At 45.6% G+C, this 22,733-nt stretch overlaps 2 protein-coding genes across 4 annotated transcripts in view; one reads left to right on the top strand and one right to left on the bottom strand.

Annotated features, from left to right (window-relative positions):
* The window catches only part of IFT140 (intraflagellar transport 140), a 78,738-nt gene extending 75,739 nt beyond the window's left edge, over nt 1–2,999 (top strand). Inside the window, exons 25-29 of the mRNA XM_021529630.4 lie at nt 81–287; nt 450–662; nt 742–908; nt 1,873–2,014; nt 2,562–2,999. Coding sequence (XP_021385305.1) covers nt 81–287; nt 450–662; nt 742–908; nt 1,873–2,014; nt 2,562–2,762 — 930 coding nt within the window. The 3' untranslated portion in view covers nt 2,763–2,999. The remainder of the gene's footprint in view (nt 1–80; nt 288–449; nt 663–741; nt 909–1,872; nt 2,015–2,561) is intronic.
* On the bottom strand, nt 2,214–22,700 carry TELO2 (telomere maintenance 2). 3 transcript variants are annotated; one of them, XR_014958427.1, is made up of 21 exons: nt 22,373–22,700; nt 21,585–21,862; nt 21,022–21,090; nt 19,915–20,062; nt 19,432–19,534; nt 18,629–18,697; nt 17,635–17,776; nt 16,302–16,438; nt 15,495–15,583; nt 14,141–14,251; nt 13,461–13,546; nt 13,116–13,213; nt 12,098–12,214; nt 11,066–11,137; nt 10,380–10,550; nt 9,650–9,741; nt 8,691–8,790; nt 8,104–8,168; nt 7,858–7,957; nt 7,379–7,494; nt 4,337–4,439 (listed from the first exon to the last, which is right to left on the bottom strand). XR_014958427.1 is itself a non-coding variant. In XM_021529692.3 (20 exons), exons 1-20 carry the CDS (start codon nt 22,687–22,689, stop codon nt 4,336–4,338), a joined length of 2,484 nt encoding a protein of 827 aa, XP_021385367.3. In that variant the 5' UTR covers nt 22,690–22,700; the 3' UTR covers nt 2,214–4,335. The 3 variants fall into 3 exon arrangements, 1 of the variants encoding a protein (XP_021385367.3); XM_021529692.3 differs by lacking the exon at nt 7,858–7,957 and having other exon boundaries at nt 2,214–4,439; XR_014958426.1 differs by having other exon boundaries at nt 7,379–7,957.
* Nucleotides 22,701–22,733: the final 33 nt, after the last annotated feature.

Genomic DNA, 22,733 nt, shown 5'->3' with positions numbered 1-22,733 from the left:
ACCTGTGTTTCTAGCTGTCACAAGCAAACATGAGGCATCACGGTAGTGCTTGCAATGAGATGCTCTCTTGCTCCCATCAGTACCACGAAGCTCTGCAGCTCTGCCTGGAACAGAACCTGACCATCACCGAGGAGCTGGCTGAGAAGATGACAATCTCCAGGGAGTCCCAGGATCTCTCTGAGGAGTCCCGGAGGGAGCTGCTGGAGCAAATTGCCGACTGCTGCATGAGACAAGGCAACTACCACATTGCCACCAAGAAATACACACAAGCAGGAAACAAGTTAAAGGTCAGTCTGGATAGCCTCAAAATTAGGGTGTTTTGAAAAATAAACCTTGAAGCAGACTTCTTACAGTAGGTACCCAGATGAAACTTCTGAGCCATCTTGATTGTGTTTTTGCATTCACAGTCTTTTCCCTCTCTCCCTCTGTGCCACTCTTTCCCTTGCCAGGCTATGAGGGCATTGCTGAAATCTGGAGATACTGAGAAAATTATCTTCTTTGCGGGAGTTTCCAGACAGAGAGAAATTTATATCATGGCAGCCAACTACCTGCAGTCACTCGACTGGCGTAAGGACGCAAAAATTATTGCAAATATCATCAGCTTCTACACCAAAGGAGGGGCCCTTGACCTCCTGGCAGGTTTCTATGATGCATGTGCTCAGGTACTGCCCTTTCTGTGACTGCTGAAGGTGTTTGGTTTATTGGCTCTGGAGCAAGACCATCCCCTTTCTCCTCTTGCAGGTAGAAATCGATGAGTATCAGAACTATGAAAAAGCCCACAGAGCACTGACAGAAGCATATAAGTGCCTTTCCAAAGCAAAAGCCAGAAGCCCTGTGGAACAGGAGAGCAAACTTGGTCACCTGCAGAACAGGATTAGTCTGATGAAACGGTTCATCCATGCTCAGAGGTGAGCTGCAGCATGGGTAGCACAGAAACTAAGTGACAGAAATATCATACCAGAATAGAAGTCATAACAGAACCTAAAGTTTAATAAATAATTTGCAGCTTGCTGAAAAAAAAAAAAAACAACAAACTGCTGATACATTTTTCTACCAGGGAAACCATAATGTAATTTTTAAAAGTGCATTTAAAAAGCTGCATTAAAGATGGAAAGGCAACCTGAAAGAGAAGGATATGGACCAAGGGAGGTGTAGCTAGAAAGGTGATTATCATAAAATCACAGAATCACTGAGTGATTTGGATGGGAAGGGACTTCAAAGACCATCTTGTTCCAAAAGCAGGGACACCTTCCACTACCCCATGTTCTTCTAAGCCACCTCCAGCCTGGCCTTGAACACTTCAGGGATGGGGCAGCCACAGCTTCTCTGGGCAACCTGTGCCAGCACCTCCCCACCCTCCCAGGGAACAATTCCTTCCCAATATTCCATCTAACCCTGCTCTCTGGCAGTGGGAAGCCATTCCCCCTTTTCCTGTCCCTCAGGGCCCTTGTCCCCAGTCCCTCTCCAGCTCTCCTGGAGCCCCTTTAGGTCCTAGAGGAGGTAAGGTCTCTGTGGAGCCTTCTCTCCAGATGAACACCCCCAGCTCTCCCAGCCTCGGTCCAGAGGGGCTCCAGACCTTGGAACACCTTCATGGCCTCCTCTGGACTTGCTCCAGCATCTCCATATCCTGCCTGTGCTGGGACCCCAGGGCTGGAGGGAACTCTGCAGGTGGGGGTCTTGTCTGAGCAGGACAGGGCAGAATCTCCACCTCCCTTGCTGCCCACACTGGCCAATCAGCCCCAGGACAAGGGGGTTTCTGGGTTTTGTCTGGGCTTCTGTCATGAAATTTAATGCAGTAAAAACTCTTCCCTGTCTTTGGCTGGATAAGGCTCTCTCCCTGGGCTGTGACACTTTCCTTTTCCCCTTTCCTAGAGTTTACCCTGAAGATACTGAAGAAGCAGTCAGGCAGTGTGAACTTCTCCTGGCTGAACAGGACTTTGATGATGCCATCCGGCATGGCGATGTCCTGGGATTTTTGGTTCAGCATTATGCACAAGTGAAGGAATTCCATACAGTAAGTGAAGTCTAAATTCTTCTAACCTACAGAAGCCATATTGTCCACCTGTGCAGCTTGGTGGAGTGTGGTTCTCACACAGGAAGATATTCCATGGTAGGAGCCTACATGCACAGCAGGGTGAGGCACAGCTTAGGAACTTTACCTCTATTTTTCATTCTATGGGAGAAGATAAGAGGAAAGCTCACAGGACACAGAGTGTAAATGGTGGTAGATTTTTAACCATTCCCAGTAATTAAATGAGAACAGAGGGTACATCTGGGTGTGTGCCTCAGCAATGCCACCACACTGTGTTTGCTACCTGGCCAGAGAAGAAAACTGTAAAATGGCAATTACTTGAGGAAACAGTGAATCATTCCTTCAGGACAGATGTGCCACACATCCCCTGAACAGCTCCAGTGCCTGCTGCTCCTATGAAATATGAGGATGCCAAGTGTGAGTTCCTCCAGCTGTGCTGATGAACTTCAATGTGTAAAGTAAAATAAATGGTTTACTGGGGCCCCTTGTGGCAGTGTTCCCTCTGACAGTGATCTCTGCATTCCTTTAGGCTTATCGCTACCTGGAAGAGATGCAGAAAAGAATTCCAGCCTTGAACCTGAGCTACTACGTGTCCCCACAGACCATGGAGGCCGTGCACCGAGGTGCTGGTGTTCCCATGAGCCGAGCCCTGGCCCCAGCACACTCTGGCCATGGCAGCATGGACAACAGGGAGGAGGAAGAAGTGGCTGATGAAGTGGAAGACCCCTGACAATGAGCATTTACCAAGCGCAAAGCTGACTTTATTATCAGCTCATTTATTCCATCCTCATTAGGGGGCCCAGATCAGTCACATGCTGTTGCCACACAGCTTTTTGGTTATTACCAATAAATTTATTTTTCCTGCTTGACTGTACAAGCAACAGTATTAGAGTTAATATGTTCTCTCGCACACAGCATACAGCAATGCAAGTATTTTAATAAATTTGAGGCAGAAAAAAACAGTAAAGACTGTATATGACAACTTCACTTTTTCTCAGTACAGAAGAGCTGAATAACTGAGGTGGAAACTGTGAGTTGCCTTTTAAGTACAACTGTGATCTGCAAAGGTGCAGATCTGTGATTCCTTAGAAATGAGACCGTCTGAAAACAAGCCCCATCCCACTTTGGGTAGGAGCTTGGTTAAAAGTCAAACTATCCACTTCTGCAGGTTGAAGGCAGAGTTTCCCCAACAAAAACTTCTGTGTTTAAATACATGAGAGGGTCATGTGGGGTAGAGCAACTCCTTACAGTGGGGTAAACCTCAGAGTCACAGAATGTCTGGGTTGGAAGAGATCCTGGATGCCCCTCAATCCAATCCCTGCTCTAGCTGGGACACTCGTGAGTGAAGTTTCTTTCTTACTTTGAAGCTTTTTCTCTTGCAGTTACATCAAGCCACTCTGTACTAGTCAGATTTCTGGAGGTTAATTTCTTCCCTGGCACAAGCAGGACTGAGAGAAGTGAAGCTCAACGTAAGAACCAAGGTTCTGCTCACCTCTCTGCCTGTCACCATGCCCTGCCAAGGAGTAGTTACCAGGTCACTCACCTTTCTTACCAACTAGCCCTTACACTTAGAATGATTTTTCTTTTTCATGTTTTGTGACTTGCTTAAAAACTTGGGGTGAACATGAAGTTTCTAAATTGCTTTCAGGGAAGAAGGTTTAGGGAGATTTTATAATCAAAATCTGAACATTATTTATTCTTTAGCAGAAACATACTTCTGTACTAAGATTACACAAAAAGAATTCCCTGTGTTATTCCTTCCTAACCACAGCCCAGCTCTAGCTCAGGCTGTTAAAGTCTGGCATGCTTTCAGCACTTCAGTGTAGCTATCCCAGTGCTTGCATCCCATCAGCCATGCCAATCCTTCCACCCCCTCCAGCGGCAGACCAACAGCTGATCCCCCAAACTCCAACTGCTCAGGGATGTGGGAGCCTTCATAAAGAGCAGGTCATAGTGGCAAGTGGCCCTCCCCAGCCCTCCTGTTTTTCTGTCAAGAAGGCTCTGTGAGATCTTCCCTGTATTTTTAGCTGAGTGCTCAGACCTGCCAGGCTATAAATAGCTGGGGTGGGGGCTGGGGGCGCGGGAGGATGGCAGCGCTCGCCTACCTTCCTGCATCTGTACATGCTGTACCGGATACCCAGAGCTCACTCAATTGGCCTCCACTACAAAGTCCAGATGTCAAGTCAGGCTTGCTGGCTTACAGCTCAGCACCCTTCCCCCTTCTTCCTCTACTCCAGCCAGGTGACTGCTGAAGAGGCCCCAGCAGTGCCCAAATATGTCCAGTCATTTCTGTTACTCTTCAGCTAGGAAGGAACAGCTTCAAGTTTATTTTTCAGGTTCTCCATTAGCAGCAAGTTTTGCAGGGCCAGCCTTCTGCAGTCCCCATCAGGGTCTTTCTCCATCACATCTGCAACAGAAGCAGCCACTGTTAATTGGAGAATGGGAAAAAGTGCCTGCAACCCTTCTACTGTTTTACTGACAATCATGGAACTAAACAACAGCATTTGCACCTATGGCTGGGCATCAGGACTTGCAGGTACTGCATTAGGTCAGAAGGCAGAGATGCACAAACTTGATCATGTAAAGCAGCATCAGCCAAGTCCTGACTGCCACATGGGGTAGTGCTCCAGTCTCATATGAGAAACAGTCAGTTCGTCTGAAACACTGTAGAAACTGTCTGACCTTGGATCCCATGGGATAATCTTCATGCCATAATTTGCATTTGTCACCTTGAGCTACACAAAAGCTTTGTACAGCTGAACTACAAGTGTGAATGAAGTCTGCAGCTAGAAATCCACTTGCTCCAAAGTCTAAAGTCTCCACTTTGTCATTCTTGCAATCTAAAATGGTCAGTCCCCCTTCCTGAATTTGGGGTCATGATCTAATGGGGAAAGGAGACAGCCCCCAAGGTTCAGCATAGTCTCCATTCTGAGAGACCAATCTTCTGATAAATGGGTTCCACACTTCCCACAGTGCATAAGGGCAGCATGAGGCTGTTCCCAGCAGCTGTTATTCCAGGGGCCCTTAATGGGCCTGCAAAGTAACAACCAGGATGCATGCAGGATGTCTGAGCAGGGGAGCCTGGAAGAGCAGGGAGCCTGTGTGAGGATATCCTGTACGCACGAGTAGTGTGTTGGGAGCCCGGCACTGTCAGCCCAAACACATGACTCATGTCACTGGAGCACAGCTATTTATAATCCAGGGAGAGCTGCACCCTGGTGCTTCCATACTCCCTCTGCAGAAGACTAAAAGGAAGGTTACAAGGCAGATTGGAACAAGCTCAAAAGCTCAGAGTGCTGTTAGTGCTGTTTCTGTTCCATGAGCATGGACCTGGCACTGCTGGCACTGCATGGGAGGCACCACAGTGTCCTGTTGGTCCTGACATAAACCTCACTTACTCATGACATAGCTGCAGAGTACTTGTAAGGGGTGGGGAATTCCCTCAAAGGCAGCTGCTGAGGAATCAAAGGGACCATTTCCTAGAAGCATTTAGGTATTCCCTCCCTCCCCCAGGAAGGATTGGGCTGCTTGGCAGCAAGTCCAGCATGGCAACTAAGGGTAATGATAGACAAGTTCAAAGTGGATTCTCGCCTCTCTCTGTAGCTGGTACATCCCAAAGCATCCAGTAAGCAGACAGTGCCAGGGCTGCAGCCAACAGGTTGAAGGGCCAACAGTCAGTCATAGGACACACTACAACCGTTTGCAAAGGTCCGGATGGAACAACAAACTGAAAGAGGTCTGTGGATTTCTACTAAGCACTTCATGTATAACATTTCCTATCCCACTGTTCATCACTGTGCTTTGGGAGAAACAGAGATGCTTTAAGCTGAAACCCAAAATGGCTAAAAAGCATAGTAGTCAAGGCTCCCATACAGGACAGCTTGTCATTCCCAGCTACAGCACAGCTAATACATGACTCCTCTTGAAAATCTTGTCTGGAAGAGGCATGAAGCAACAGCCAAGTCCAGGATTCAGTCACAGAAACATGTCTCTAGAGCCAAACTTGACCTGTTGGAGCAGCAGGGAGAGCCTAGTACCTCCCTCTGCAACTGTTTCCCCAACAGCCTTACAATAAACAGCAAAGGCACAGACCAAGAAGCTGGTGTGTTTCAGGAAGCAGCTCTAGAAGCCGTTTAAATTGCACTTAAATTGCATATGTGAAGCTGAATTCTTTAAGGCTTCTGAATGACTCCTGCAGCATTTTCCTTTCTCCGGTATACCCACAACAATTATCTTAACCCGCTCTCATTCCCACCAGGAATAACCATGCAGTTTTCATGCAAAAGCACTAGATGAAAAGACAGGGCTATTACTCTACCTACATGAGAACCATGAGAAGATTCTTCTATCTTGGTCATCATCCTCCTCCTCCCCAAAATAACTCATTGAAAACAGATTATGCAAACCCTCATGCTGGAAATACATTCCTGAAAGGCTTCGCTTGGTAACAGCAGTGTTAAATGTAGAGACAAGCAGATTCCTGAGAGCACATAGTGTCATGGGAAAAGTGAAGTCTTCAGCCCCACATGGTAGCTCTCTTCCATTCAAAGGGCACAAAGTACCCCAACCTGCCAGGATCAGAGGCCAGCTGGGTCAGTTTTTCTTCCTGCTTTCTCTCTGTGGGAAGCAACTCACCAAAAGTGAGAATGGTGAGGGAAACCAGACTAGGGAATCGTAAGAATCACCCTCACAATAGAGTGAAGGCTTCAACATTAGTTGTTCTTTTCCCTCCAGCTCACTGCAGTACCTGAGCACTGATCTGTGCAGCTCCAGCCTGCCAGAACCCACAGACACAGCTTGTGTTGATGTAAGATGTGCTGGGTACAGCATTTAAAGTAATTTGCTGTTTTTTGTAGCTTTTTCTTTCCATCAACAATAGGAAACTAGAGACTAGGCCATGCCCCTCTTCCTCCTGTTTTTAGCTCTAACAACACCCTCCTCATGAGCACATGGTGTAAACAGGCTGTACAGGCTTAGTGTGCTCCTGCTGGCTAAAGTCACTGCCTGGGTGTAACAGGCAACATGATAACACTTCCTGCAGCTTCAGGAGCTTCCTGTAGTTGGCTGGTGAGGTGGAGAAAGGGGGCACAGACTATCTTTGGGGATTTTTCTGGGTGGCCTGTTGAAGACAGTCACAGCTTGTAATGCCATACCCAGTTGCTGGCTTATACATCAGGTGCCCCAGTGTTGCATCCCTACAGCACACATGGTGCTCTGCTTGCTGATCATGCAGATCTCTGATGCACAATGCCAGGACATCACTGCTGCTCATCACAATTAAAGAGATGCTGTACAAAGACCACGCCACTAACCAGAAAAGCACTGCTGTACCTCACCAGGTCTTACCTCCCAGCCAGGACTGAGTCTCCAATAGCTCTTCTGTCATGTCTGCCAGAATCCGTTCTGTAGGGACACTGAGGAGCAGGGAGGAGATGCAGGACAAAAGGCCCTGGCGCACGTACCTGTGGACAAGGACTGAACTTGTAATGCAGCTTTATGCTCTGCATTGATTTCTTCACCTCAGGGGCTCTCGAATTTCAAATGGCATGACAACTTTTGCCATATTCCTGCTGCTTAGGGGTGTAATCTTGCAGTGTGTCCCACATACAAAGCCCCTGTCATGCTGTGCACAGAAGTCTAACACAATTCAGAGTCCTGGACACATCTGAGAGCAAAACAGAAATTGGATGTTTACAGACTTTTGGCTACATGACTTAATTGCTTTCCAAGACTGAATGTTGGAATTGTTTCTAAAGTTTTCTGAGCTCCCTGAGTAAACACAGATAAAACTATCACATGGACAGGTAGTCAGGAAATTTGTCAACCTTTCTATAGGTAATGACTGTAGTGCCACACTAGAAGACAACAGCAAAGTTCATATGTTGGGCTGATATTAAACACACAGCTGGAGGAGAGAACACACAGCTGGAAGAGAGCACAACATAAATGCATTAAGTCACTGGCACTGACACTCTGAGCCAGATGCTGATCTTGGACAAAGACAAACCATGATTAGAGGCTGGCTCACAGCTGATCTTTAAAAATGAGAGCATACAACTACAATAACTCACGAGTCCGTGTGGAAACGCAGTGCCCAAACGAATTCCAGCAGTGCCTTTCCCATTGCTGTCACTGCCTGCAAAAGAGGATCGTGACAGCACCACTGAACACCATCCATACTGCCCTGTAGAACTGGGCCTCAAGACATACTGCTCATCAAATCACAGCATGTCCTGAGCTGGAAGGAACCTACAAGGGTCATGAATCCAACTCCTGCCCTGCACAGGACACCCCAACAATCACATCATGCGCCTGGAAGTGTTGTCCAAATGCATGAACAAAGGTTTTGTTAAGATCAAATACAACTGGATTTATTTTACAGATGTGGAAACTTTGGCAGTGAAGGGAAATAATGTGCCCAATCCCCCCAAGAAGTTGACAAGAAGCAAAAGATAGTGCAGGATAGTGCAGAGGTGGCTTGAATCCCATGTCTCTTTTCTGACCAGTTCTTTCCAGCCCATTTCACAACTTCTTAGCCCACTCAACTCCAACTTGCTGCCAGTCTCAATGCAGCAGGCCCAGAAGCACACAGCTAATCCAGAAGGCATCTCAAGTTCCAAGGCTGGAAGTCACCCCTGCCCTCTCTGCCCTTCCTTACCACAGTGTTGACAGCCAAGTACATCAGGACTGCTAAAGTGTGGACCAGTCTTCCAAGGACTAAGTGATCTTCTCCCAGAAGATCAAATGTTGTTAAAGGCCTGCAAGGACAAGACACAGAGTTGTGTAGCAGTGAGAAGGATGATCAGTGCCTCTTTGGAACAGTCAGGAGGGTTATGCAGGGGGAACTGTCCCCAAAAAAAAGCCTGAATCCCTAGAACAACAGTCATTATACAGGCACTACCAGGTTAACAGAGATCAGAGCTGTTTGCTCTCATCTTTTCTCCCAGACCAGTACCTCGCAGAGCAATATCCTCTACTCGTACAGCAGGTATCACACATTCTACCAACAGGCTTTACCTGTGAAGAGCTATAGGCAAGAGCTGCCCCTACTGCCATACCATTACAACTGGTATTACAATAATCTTGAAACTGATGAAACTGATTACTCAGTCCTCCTCAGGTTTGCAAAGCCTTAAGGGACTGACAATAAACTGAGTCCTGTGTCCTATACTGTGGCTTCAAAGACCAGTGGAGGTGATAGGCCAAAACAGAGACAGAGATAACTTTGGTTCAAGATTGCAATCTGAGCTCTGCGGTTTGTGTGAACCTCCCATAGTAGAGGCTCAGCCAAGACATCTGTGGTGTGGTGCTGCCAGAATTACTTGTCTGTGTACCTGCTGATGGATCTTCACTTGTGCAGGGTCCTACATACTCCTGCCCCACAAGACATCAAAGGGTAAGTCCAAGAGACCACAACCCTCTCCTCTCCAAGCTTTATGAAGGACCCAAGTGTCAGTGTGGTGTCACTGGTCTCCTGCACAGCTCCTGGGCTGTAGCCTGCTGCTTTGAGACAAGCAGGACAAGCAGAAAGGCTCCCTCTGGCAGTTGCCACATCCCATATCCTAAGGTGTTCACATGGGATGTCCACATCCCATATCCTAAGGTGTTCACACTCACCTGTCAAAATGCTGAATCAATGGGAAAAAGAAATACCCAGCAACAGAATTGAACCCGTTTGGGCAGGACACCAGTTCCACACGAGACTGACCCTGTCCAAGAGAAAAATGAAGTCTAGGCACAAGATACAGCATCCAGCTCTTCCACTTCACTGGACATTGTCAAGACTACAGATTCCTTGCAGCCAGCCCTTTGTCAACTACTGCTTGTACACCTACAGCTACCAGTTTCCCAACTGGACTGCTCACTTCCCACTTCGGATCTTCTCCATATCTAAACATTTCAATACAATATGCCTCAGTACTGCTCAGTTAGATATAAGGAACAAGAACATGCAAGGGATAAAGGAGTTTTGGAAGGCAAACTCTCCAGGATGAACCACAGGGGAGTTCTGGAAACTAGGAAACTGGCATCAATTTATCTCCCTGGAAAACAGGAACACTGAGACAGTGTAGTTCCAGAGGCAGTTTGTCTGATTGCGGCCTTGGGATTGTGAGGTGAAGTCACAGCTCCTTGCAGTGGCCACACAAGCTCAGAACAACAATTATCCCTAAAAGACAGGTAAGGAATTTCAGGTTTATCTTCCTCTCCCTGCTGGAGAGAAAAAATCCAAACTTTTTTGGATTGGGTCCACTTTCACAGGTTTTTTATTCTTTCCAGACAGAGCTTACAGTAACTCCAAGTGTCCCTATTTCTGGTGGATTTCATATTAGTTTGCCTCTGGCCTCACCGTATCAAATCTCCGAGTCTTGCTTTTGATCCTCTCATCAACAATTCTTCTCCAGCCCTTAGAGCTGTCACTTCCTGGAAGGAGCTGGATACAAGGCTTTTGGACACCAGAATGCTTGGTCTTCCCATGAAATTTGGGACAGGAGAGTTCCTGAGCTGCCAAAACCAATACCTAGATAAAACAGAGAGAAAGCATTACCTCCATCCAAACTGACAGGAGCAATAAGGCAGAAAGGCACAACAGTTTTAGAGTGAAGAAAGCAGGAAAGTGAGAGAGCAGGAAATTGACCTCCAACAGCCACCTGGCTCTGAGGTACTGACCAAGCACTTGGTCACTTAGCCTTGAAACAGAGTGGTGGCTCCTCCTTGAGACACAAGTGTGGAAGGAGTCACAGACACATGACTGTCCTTCAGAAAGGGAAGATAACATAGACTGATGATGTGAAAGTAAACAGTGGCTTCTCCCAGGCAAATGCTCAACACATGCTCTGCATTCTGTGGGGACGGATCTCTGTGTGATGGGAGTGCAGCACAGTTAGGAACAAGAGGGGAATGCCAGACACAAATAGCAATATAAGAGATGCCCATGCCACTGCCTTCTCCCATGACGAATAAAAGGTATTTACACCATTACACCTCATCACTGCTGCAACAGACAGAAGGAAGGTGGGAAGTGAAAGCACTCACATCAAGGATGTCCATGCGCTGACGGAGACTGTAGTTCAGAGAGTAGAACTGGGAAGTCAGGTACTTAGCAACCTGTACAGAAAAATCAGGGTACAGTGAACACAGACCCATGCTACAAACAGCCTTCCCATTAACTCTAAAAGCATTTAATTTCACAGGTTCTGCTTCCTGTTACGTAACAGCAAGCCTCCAAGAGAAGGGAAGAAACATGCAGTGTAAATGGGAAATTCAGACACTGCCACTTCTAGATTCTCCCAAAAAATCTAAATGGCAGATGAGACTGCATCATTCTTCTCTCTCTCCTATGCAGAGGTACCCAAACAACCACCACAGCAGCTAGGAGACCTCACTGTGGCCTTTCAGTACTTAAAGAACATTATTGGAAAGATGGACAGAGGCTCTTTACTGGGGCCTGGCTAGCATGAAGGATAAAGATGTTAAACTGGCAGAGAATAGATCTAGATTGGAATTAGGAAGGAATTCTTCCCTGTGATGGTGCTGAGGCCCTGGCACAGGTTGCCTAGAGCAGCTGTGGCTGCCCCTGGATCCCTGGAAGTGTCCAAGGCCAGGTTGGACGGGACTTGGAGCAACCTGGGACAGTGGAAGGAGTCCTTGCCCATGGCAGGGGTCTGGAATGAGGTGAGCTTTAAAGATCCGCTGTGATTCCCTGATTAGCATCACCAGTCAGGTCTTTGTATGTATAATATAATATGTATTTTTTTATTATTTATATATATTTATGCCTCAGCTTCCCTTTATGTGAAATCCTTCAGAACAACAAGTCCTTATCTGATCTGCCTTGTCAGGTACACTAAACCAAAAGCCTCCCAACAGGACCTTTGTTTGACAGGGTGTTCTTTTCCTCGTTCAGACATGCCTTGCAGATTCTTCAGGAGCATAAATGTTGTTAGACCTGAACTACCTGTTCTACCACACAGACAGCTCCTTCTATCAAATGAGAAAGAGACTCCAGCTGCTTCAATTTTTGCCTGTGCTTCAACCGGAAAAAGGAAAATAGTGCGAGGAACTCACAGGTATTGGGTCTGTGGTTAAAACAGCTACTTGAGCTCTTTGACGGAGCTCCACAAAGCCTTCAATGCAGGTCTTCTCCTCCAGATGCAATAGTATTTTTGCCAGCTCCACACTAACCTGCTCAAAGTATGAAAAAAAGAATCAAAACCCTGATGCTGTTTGGGTTTTTTCCTCATAGGAATTATGGACCACTTCTAATGGTCAAACAAAGACAAGGAGGTATTCTGTTTAGGCAACATGTCCATTCCTTAAGAGGGAGAGAAAACGCATTAAGCCAAATGCCATCAGACTTATTTCCCAAAACCCTGAACAGATTCTTCACCTGTCAATTCTCTGTCCACATTTCACTTGGACTGTTTTGGAGAAGTAGTAGCATCATGACATTGAATGGTCACTGTAATGGATGGGTTAAAGGGTACAGTAGCACAGCCCTTCTCTTTCTCAGCTGGTGTCTCTGTCACTTTCAAGCGTTCACTAGCAGGTAATGGCAAGCACTCTTTGCACAGTGACCTTGTCCTAGGTTCCTCTCCCCTGAGCTTTTTATCTTGACCAGTACAATCCAATTACTCCCTCCACAAGACATTATGCTTGTGCAAGCAAATAGAGAAAGTGCATTTGATTTTGCCTCTGTTTTTGTTTGGTAATAACAATTAAATTGAATTTCAATTCAAAATCCAAAATGGCAGCTCTGTAATCTCCTTTTTTAGTGTTTTTCCTGCCCAGCACAAAGCATGGAACTTCCTCACACTAGCAAACACTACTTGTAGGATGTTTCATTTTGGCAGAGTGCTGCCAGCACTTTTGCTGCTACTCTGTTCCCCTGTGCTCTATTGCCTCACCTTCAAGGTAACTATTTCCTTTTACTTCCAAGTTGAAAGCTTGTGAATGTGTACCTTTAACACAGTTACACATTAGCCAGGCCTTCTGCTCCACTGGCATGTTTAGTCTCCTCATGACAGCAAAGGGATAGGCCCTCTGGCAATACAGGCCCCTTGTAACCTAGATCATATTACTTCACCTCTCTTGTTGCTGCTGGATTCCTACGAACCAAGCTCTCAAGTGCCTTGACTGTAGCTTCCCATTTATCCACATCTTCAGATCTTGATCCAGTCAGAACTGAAATCAAAGGACAAACAAAAGTTACTAACAGAATGGCTGTGTTTGGGTATATACCCAAACTTCCTTCTGCCAATCATTTGTCTTGGGACAGACACTCAGCATGACCACCATTAGGAACTAAACTAAAATTACTCAAAAATTCTATAGCTTCTTCAAATTAGATCAGAAAAAATAAACCTATGCAAGAATTTACTCTCCCAAGCTCAGTAAGAAACAGATAAAGACTCAGCCCAATATCTCCTACCTTCAATACAATCTCGGATATACATAGGAGCCTTAATTTTTAGCTCTTTATCCTCAGACATGTCATAAGGGATGAAGTCATCATCACTGTAAAAGAGTTAAAGGCATGGGTTTAGTTTATGGAGTGCAGATGTTCTTGTTTTACCCAGATAGCCACACAAAGAGAAGGAACCAGTGCATACACCGTCATAACCACATTACTCCTGTATCACTCAGCAGCACTGCTGAAGCCTGGCCTGAGAGGGATCCTTGGGAGTTCTAGGGAAAGAGCAGCTCTGTGACTAGATCTGGAACTGGATATCCTGGTCAGGTACAGGATACAGATGACCAAGAGACTAGACTCTTGAGATTTCATTTTATATATATATATAAATATACACATATATATTTACATATATATATTGATATATTTCTTCATATACTGACAGAATAAAGCAGGTCCACTATTAAAATGGGTAAATACATCCACAATTTCCAGGAAATATATATCTAAGCCAAACGGAACAAATACAGTGGTAGCATACAACACAGGCCTTACCTAATTTATTGACTAGCGCAATTGCCTATGCAAAGTCCTGCCCTGCTGCAAACCACTCAGCTGAACAAGGTCAGAAATCACAACAATTGCCAAGAAATGCAGGTACTGGCAGATCCATTTCCTCCCTGTTTCTTTCTTCGTACCTGTCAAGCTCAGCATCCGACTCCTCATCTGGCATCACAGGGGTTGCTGTATAGGATTTCTCATTACTCTCTGGTACCAATGGCAGTGCAGCACCTGCTTTCTCACTCTTGCTGCGAGGAACAGGAATTTTTAAAATGGATACTGTAACAGTTCTTACAAGGAAGAAAATACTCACCCTACCAACCCTTGCTGCCTAAATAAAACAGGATAATTATTCCTGCTGCAGTTTCACACCCAGCTTGGCTGACACAAAGAACAAAGTACTGGAAAGGAGAATGGAGTAGGGGAGAAAAGATGCAGAATCTTCTAACAGAAGAGCAATTGATAAAAAAAATTAAACTGGCTAGTTTCCTGTGTTCCCCTGCACAATACCTGGGACTGCTAAGGAAATACTCCACAAACCAGACCGCATTGACTTACACGAGATTTGAAACTGTGAATGAAACTGAACTGAGAGTAGGTTTAGATTGGCTATTAGGAAGAAATTCTTCCCTATGACGGTGGTGAGGCCCTGGCACAGGCTGCCCAGAGAAGCTGTGGCTGCCTCTGGATCCCTAGAACTGTTCAAGGCCAGGTTGGACAGGGCTGGCAGCAACCTGGTTTTAATAGAAGGTGTCCCTGCCCATGGCAGGGTGTGGAATGGAATGAACTTTTAGGCCTCTTCTAAGCCAAACCATTCCACGACTCTTCAAAACGAGAAAAAAATCATTTTTAACAATTGCTAGGTCTTGCCCAGGGTGAACACAATAATTGAGAATATTTTTTCTGTCTCTACTATTTCTGTGGACTTCAGCATTGTCCTTTCATCTCTCTGATTCTCAAAACCAGTCTCTAACAGCTGTCTATGCTGATCATGCCCCTAAAATGGGAGCAATAAATCTTTTGTACTTCCCTGGAGTGCTCGACAGCTTCATCTGCTAATAAGTGCTTCACTCCTCTGCTAATCAAAAAGTGCTTCAAAGAGCCTCAGTAGATGTTCTGGAAGTTAAGAGCACTGAAGAGCCAGTTTTTAGAGTGACAGATGCAGTAGATTTTTGTCATGGGTGAATGGGCTGGGGGCATACAACACAAATACCATTTTTCCAAGAAGCAAACAGAAATGTCCATTTGCTTGTGCCAAAGGGCACACAAGACTCCTACACCACAGTTTCACCACATGCAGCTATCAACAGGCAATTTTAATACACACTACCAATTGAATTATGAATGTAACTAAATTACATTGCAAGAAGGTGGTGCATTATGATGTTTAAGAATACATAAAACATCTTGAATGCTGTATATAGTTCTTGTGTGCAATGGGAAAAAGGCATGGAGAAGGGCAAAAAGACATAATGAATAGCAACAACTTACTCATCATCTGGAAGGCTGGGGACAACACAGAATGATGGAGTCTGCACCAGAAGAGACTTCAATTCTCTTGTTTCATCGTCCTCTTCATACTAGACATTCAAAATAACTGTTGCTGCACTCTATTACTTACTGCAAATATGCCCAGCATTCAACATTTCAGCCTTGTAGTGCACATGGACTAAATCATGAGCAGATGAACTCTCACCAATCCTGTTTCAATCCCTGTGTTGACAGCAGCAGGCAGCTGTAATCTTTGACCTTACATTTAAAAGTAGTACCTGATGACACCTTTTCTGAATGTTATTTCCATATTTCAAACATTTAATAAATGGCAATGTGACAGGAGGAATGTGGCAGGCTTCTAAAGAATTAATGTGATTTATTCAGATAAGTCACATAAATTCTACTGGAAAGAGCAGAGCAAATATCTCCATGTCAGTCTTGAAAATCCCAGCTCAGGACAAGGCTTCCCACCATGTCAGGGACTGAACGCTCACCACTGCTTTAGGTTTGGAGCTCCCTCTCAACTCCCACAAATCAGATTCTGATTCTCTCATGCAATAAGATAAATTTTAATTACCAAGTTTATCCTAACCTCTGCCAGAAGATTGCACTCCTGAGATAACTCTCAGCCACCTGACCATTACATACAATTCTTTTTTTGTAAATAGATTCTCGTTTTGAAGGTGTGACTGCCTCTCCTTATTTCCAGATAAAAAGTGCTATAATGCCCTGGATCATCTGGTTTAAAGCTTTTACTTCCTCTAAGCCTAGTACAGCAGTCATAAGTTTCAGTGAAATCTTCACCTCAAACTTCAGGACAGGCCCCTCAGTGTTTATTTTCAGGCTGATGCTCTCTGCCACCACCATGCCCAGACGCCGTAGTGGTGGCAGACTGCTCTCCAAGTGGCATTTCACACCCTCCATCATGCTTGTCAGAAGCTCTGAAACAAACAACCAGCAAACAGTGCATGTTTGAAATTCTGAAACAGTGGCAGAAACACCTATCTTTATGTGCTTCCCTGAGGGCAACTTTGCCAACTCACCACAAAATAATGGATAGAAAAGCTTCCCTCCCTGCAGTGTCAGTGATGCAAACCCACACCCTTCCATGGGGGTACAAAGTCAACAAAACATAACAATATATTCTAAATTTGCAATATTTTGGTTTTCGCTGAAACAAAAAAGGATGGTAAGTCAAGCCAATCTTTAGTTTGGTTTTAGAGTGTTTCAGAGTCACTTAAATAAATGATATATTTTGAGGACATTACAAATTCTGACCACTACAATCACATAGAGACAGATATCTGCCTAACTTTGGATAAGCTCAAACAGGCAGATAACACAAGTATTTCTCAGCACTCAGGGAATACTGGTTGCCAGCTTCACCAGGCAGGCTTACTGCTGTTTGACTGACATCCTTCATCTCAGAAAGCTTATCCTTCCAACAGCTGTCAGACAAAAAAATTACTATAAAACTACAGAACTTGTAGTATGTATCAAGTCACTTATTCACTTAAAGAACAATTAATTCTAGAATGAAACAGATGAGCAAGTCTTGAAGTGAACCTTCACATCCCCCATGTCACACACACATAAGTAATTCTAGGCATTTTAAAGATTTTTTTTTTTAATTTCAACAGAAACAGAGATGTTAGGCCAGGACCCCAGCATGCCATGCACTGTGTGAGCACAGAACTGGAGGTCCATGCCAGTGACTAACCTCACTGAGGAATGCCCACAGACACCAAGCTAACAGCTTTTTACCCCCAGTTACCTTCCCTGCCTCTCTGGAGCTGCACCTGTGCTCCAAGGTTAAGCCTATAAATTACAAATCACACCATTCCTCTTAGTCCCAGAGTCAGTCCTTATTTTCCCATGACAAAACTTCAGGGTTTTTAAACCACAACTCAGGTAAGAACCTTAAGGCAAAGACAGACCTTCTTCAATTCCAGAACCTAAAGTTATGCACTTGGAATTCTATCACATCAATGCTTAAGAGGACTCCAGCAGCTTATCATCTCATTTGCCAAGGTGAATATGGGACAATTCTTATCCACAGACCAAAACAAGATATTTTTCTACATGTCGTAGGACACTGCTAAAACAAATCTAAGCCTCACTTCTCACATAGCCTCACCTTGTCTGCAGCTGGCAATTTCAGGCTCTTTCAGGTGGGAGAGGCAGATGAGGATGGCCTTGCTAATGTACAGCTGCTGCTCAGCTGGGGAGTGTTTCACAGCACTGCTGCTGCTCCAGGTCTCCAACAGCTCCTGCAGCACCTACACCAGAGAACTCAGGTTGGCTGAAATGGATCTTTTCTATACAGAGGTAATTTTTTGAACAATATTTTTAGTCTCCCTACAAAGAGGGGGAAAAAAATAGAAATTTTGTATTTCAGGGCCCAAAATGTACTGTGTTTGACCAACCAAGAACTGCACTTTCATTTAAGATATTGTTAAATATAATGTGTTTTTTTAATTTAAAAGTGATGTTTATTTCTCCTTAATAAATATTATATACAAAGCGATATGTATTATTATCAAGAAACAGTAAGATATTATAAGGTTTTATCTGTTTTTAGTCCAATTTTAGATAACTGTCAGTCCTTCCAGACCATTTTAGAACATGTAAACAGTGGGAAAAAAATAGTAGGGATTTCCAGATATACAGATTTCACAAAAGTTTCATCACACTGCTGACTTGGAGAGGCAGAATATCTGCCATCCCCACTGAGGAAAATGTGCATGAGAGAGATTCTGAAATATCAACCATTTGGTAAAGAGACAACTGTCCACCAGTTTGATCCCTTGTTGCCATGTGCCCAGCCACATAAACTGGGTTACTGAGGAAGCTGAGAAGGACAGAGGACATGGGACATCTGTCAGAACCCAAGCCTTACTAGTTTTGCTACTTGGAAGATGACTTACCAATGAAATATGAAAATTTAATGCCAACAGTGCAGAAAGCTTTGATTCATTTATCACAGCTCACGTGATATAGCTGGGCTTCCCTCACTCTCATGAACAGCAACCAGAAAGTCTGAGAGAAGAACCAAAATTCTGTACCCCCAGACACACACAGAGCAGAATGCTCCCCATCAGACACCTCATCAGCGACTCAGTGAACCTTACTCTGAGCAACAAGGTGCGCCGGATGCTGTCCAGGGACAGGTAGCCAAGGAGGTTCTGCAGCACTGCCGTCTGCAAGGAAAACCACAACTCCTGCTTCAACTGGTCATAAAGCTGTCATCCACAAATGACAAGTGTCTGTTTTTATTTACTACATTAAACTTCATTCTAAGGGAGTCGTTGGCAACAGAGACAGAAAAGTAAATGAATTTAAAAAAAACAAGCAAGCACACATATGCAGTTGCTGATTAAATACATAGAAAAACATGACAGAAATACAGTTCAGTGTTTTACCAACAAAACCAGCACAGTCACAGGCAAACACAGAACTCGTGAAGTCTAAAGAACATCTCTCACAACAGCATCACAAACCACAATACAGTTCCTAACATACCATGACAAACTTAGGTGCACAGGAAAAAACCCAATGGTCCCTGCCTCATGTCTTTAATTCTTATCCCCGAGGGCTGATCCTGGATGTTTCAATCTCCTATTTCAGAATCTAATATAATTTAATGCCTTCAGCTTCCCAGAATTCTGAGACTGTGTACAAATAATCACTTGGATCCAGAGGAGTACAGTAATTTCGCTAATCACCATTAACTCTGAGAGAGCACATGAATCCCATGCTGTCAAAGCTACTGTTCACCATTCCCACTCTGTTACAGCTGCACAAATGTGGGGAGACTGAGGACTCATTTTCGAATGGAGTTAAACCTTACTCAGAGAGAGTAAGAGCTCAGCTAAAAATTGGCATCAGGGAAAACCTGGCACTACTACACTGCTGTTCCCCACAGAGTCCTCACCGTGTGACCATATTGCAAGAGCAGCATCTTCTGTGCCACCACAAACTGAGCCTTCTTGTTCTTCACAACCAGGTTACCCAGCAATCTGGACAAGACACTTGCCCTAACAAGACAACAATAAAACAGCAGGAATCCATGTTATTCTTGTCTTGCTGCTCTTAATCACATGAAAATCTGAGAGCAACTATTTGCAACTAAGTCTCTAGAATACTTCTAAACTCGGATAGTGAGCCAGTAATGGCAAAGAATGCTTTCACCTGTTTTTCTTGTTTTTCCACTGCATGTCATGATGCAGATACTTAAGAAATGGTATAGGTTGTCCCTAAGAGGCAACAATCAACTACTTTATCCCTTGAGTGTTTTAGGAAATGGCAGTGTAAAAAACCATCTACACAAACACAGCACCTTTCAGAGACCAATTCTGCAAGTATTTGTGACAATTCCTGCCTTTGCTGTGGATCAGAGAAAAAGGAGAGTTCTTACTCGGGTGCTAGCTGCACAAAACCAAGGACCACTGCTTCCATCCAGCGGTCTGGCACACTTTCCACCAACTGCCAGCATATCCTCTGCCAGATGTAGTCTGACTTGGTGAGGTCTGTCAGGCGGGGCACCAAAACTCCCAGAATTTCCTCTGAAGCACAAGAGAAAACAGTAAATACCCCAGATGGGCAGGACTGGTACAATGGCATTTGAACCTAACCTGAGAATTTTAAGATCTTCACAACATGAAAAAAAATACAATGTACAGTTTGAAGTTGTATATTTTTCCTGAAGTAGAAATATGACTACAATCATGGAATCATTTAGGTTGGAAAAGCTCTCTAAGACCATTGAGTCCAACTATAACCCAGCATTGCCAAGGCCAACACTAAACACTAAACCATATCCCCAGATGCCACATCCATATGGCTTTTAAATCCCTCCATTAATTTAGTGACTCCACTGCTACACTGGGCAGCCTGTTCCAATGCCTGATCACGCTTTCTGCAAAGAAGTTTTCCTTAATATCTAATCTAAATCTCCCGGCACAGTCTGCGGCCATTTCTTCTTGTCCTGTCCCTTGCTCCCTAGGAGCAGAGCCTGACCACCACCTGGCAGCACCCTCCTGTCAGGGAGTTGTGGAGTGAGAAGGTCCCCTCTAAGATTTCTCTTCTCCATGCTGAGCCCCCCCCAGTTGTTCCTCCTCACACTTATGCTTCAGATCCTTCCCCAGCTCTTTTGCTCTCCTTTGTTCATGCTCAAACAAGAAGTACAGAACTGACTGGTAAGAACCACCCTAAGCAGTCTAAGGATTCCTCATCCTCAGCCAGAATTCTTCATCCCAGGAAAAAGCCGGAAAAATCTTCCTTCTTCTTCCCAGTTAACTACTGCATCAGTAGCCCCGAAGTTCTAAGCAATGCCAGACCAACAGCTGCTCCCACAAGATGTATCTACCAGACATGGCTGAGCAGCCTGCGCAGCTCAACTCAGAATAGCTCCAAATTAAATCACTGGTCTCCCATTCCTTCCATTGATCATCACAGTCATCCTCCCATGCTAATACACTAAACCACTTTCCCCCTCCCCAGAAGAGCATAGTAAAACACTCACTTTGCCATCCATGAAAGCACACCTTCCCCAGGACATGAGAAACAAAAGAGATGGAGCAGTCCAAGCCACCTGGGATAAAAGAGATGTGAACTTAAGTAAGCGTGGCACCAGCATCCTCCAACCAACCTTCAGGAGGAGGTGCAGAGACTTCCACAAGTCCTGAATTCTGAAAACACACTGACTTTTTCTCTTCAAGCACCATCTCTTCCTCCCTCCGTTACCTGCCTTCAGGCATAAACCATTCTTCAGTATTAGTTACAGTGACAGGCAGAAGGCTAAAGCAACTCAGTCCCACTTTAACGTGATGCCATGGGTAGCAATGCCACTGGTTGATTCAGTACCACTCATATCTCCCAAACAATTCCTTCAGCAGACACTAAGTGACCACAACCAAGCTTTAGCAACAGATGATGCTGTCTAATTGCTTAGAAGATTGAGGCTTTCGGTGGATTCCAAAAGGCCTCAGTTATCATCTGTATTTCAAGCAGCAGCCATGGGGTCCATGCTCAAAACAATTCTTCAGAAAACGTGACCTTACAGTACAGCCATCTTTGCAGCCTTACCCCGCAGAGAGTCAGAGATCTTCTCTAGCACCTGGAGAACTGCATCACCCAGGAGAGGGAAGTAGTTCTGTGGGAAGAACACTGGTGGGTTTTTCCCCTGGAGTTTATTGCTCACATGCTCGGGCAAACAGACGATCTTGTTGAGAAGACCACCCTGCAGTTCCAGGCAGCCTGCCTGTGCCTGCGGCTGACAGACCTCCCACAGTAATGCTGACAACCGGTCCTGCTGCAGGAACTGCTCCAGAACCCCAACCACCTCCCTCGGGTCAAGGCCAGAGCTGGAAGAAAATAACTTTAGGTTCCTGCCTCTTTTAAATGGTAAAAATAAGCTTTGCATGCTACTGGTTTTCTATTACGGTATCATTACTGAAATGCCTCTGCTCTGCTACATTGGATTAAAAAAAAAAAACAAAAAAATCCCAAAACCCACAAAAACCACAAAAAAAAAAAAAAACACCACCAAACCAAACCAACCAACAAACAAACAAACCAAAAACCCCCCAAAAAAACACCAATACGATTTTAGCGTCTTTTTCATCTGCAGCTTCCTCAGCTCTAAATATTCAGGACCTTCAACAATCAGGACTGATACAGCTCTGTGTCTGCGGGATGCACAGCATCGCGTGGGTCTGAAGGCACGCAGGGCGGGGAAGGGTTGCCCGCGCTCACAGAGATCTCCGTCCCCCTGCGCACTTCAGCCCACATGAACTGCACCCCCAGATATCCCCGCTGCGCGCCGAGACCAGCCCTGGGGATCCCCGCCCGCCTGCCCCGGGAGCCGGACTGACCCCGCAGAGCCAAGGGCCTCCAGCAAGACGCAGAGGACAAGGCCGGGTGGGCCCTCCAGGAAGCAGCGCTGCCACAGGCCCGCGGGCCGCGCCGCGCCAGGCGCCCAGGCCAGCCTGCGCAGGAAGGCGCCGAACAGCGCCCGCTCCCGCTCCCCGAGGGCGGCCGGGCCGCCCGCTGCCGCCAGAGCGGCGCGTACCGCGCCCACCGCCGCCGCCAACCCCTCCCGGCCCGGAGTCGCCACGGCGTCCCGCAGGACGGACTCCAGCCCCGGCTCGAGAGCGAGCCCCGGCCCCGGCGGCGCCGCTGCCGCCGCCATCGCGCCCAGGGCAGCGCGCCGCGGCCGCGCCTCCGCCCGCCCCG

The sequence above is a fragment of the Lonchura striata genome, chromosome 14, assembly GCF_050655825.1.
Source record: "Lonchura striata isolate lonStrDom1 chromosome 14, ASM5065582v1, whole genome shotgun sequence".
Classification (NCBI taxonomy): domain Eukaryota; kingdom Metazoa; phylum Chordata; class Aves; order Passeriformes; family Estrildidae; genus Lonchura; species Lonchura striata.
Note: the sequence above shows the minus strand (reverse complement) of the source record. Positions and strands in the feature narration are given on the sequence as shown.

Coding starts and splice junctions, on each gene's coding strand:
- TELO2 (XM_021529692.3), bottom strand. CDS start 22,689: ATGGCGGCGGCAGCGGCGCCGCCGGGGCCGGGGCTCGCTCTCGAGCCG. Junction 21,091..21,584: donor GATCTCTGACTCTCTGCGGG/GTAAGGCTGCAA, acceptor CTTTTATCCCAG/GTGGCTTGGACTGCTCCATC. Junction 8,169..8,690: donor ACTTGGCTGTCAACACTGTG/GTAAGGAAGGGC, acceptor CCTCTTTTGCAG/GCAGTGACAGCAATGGGAAA.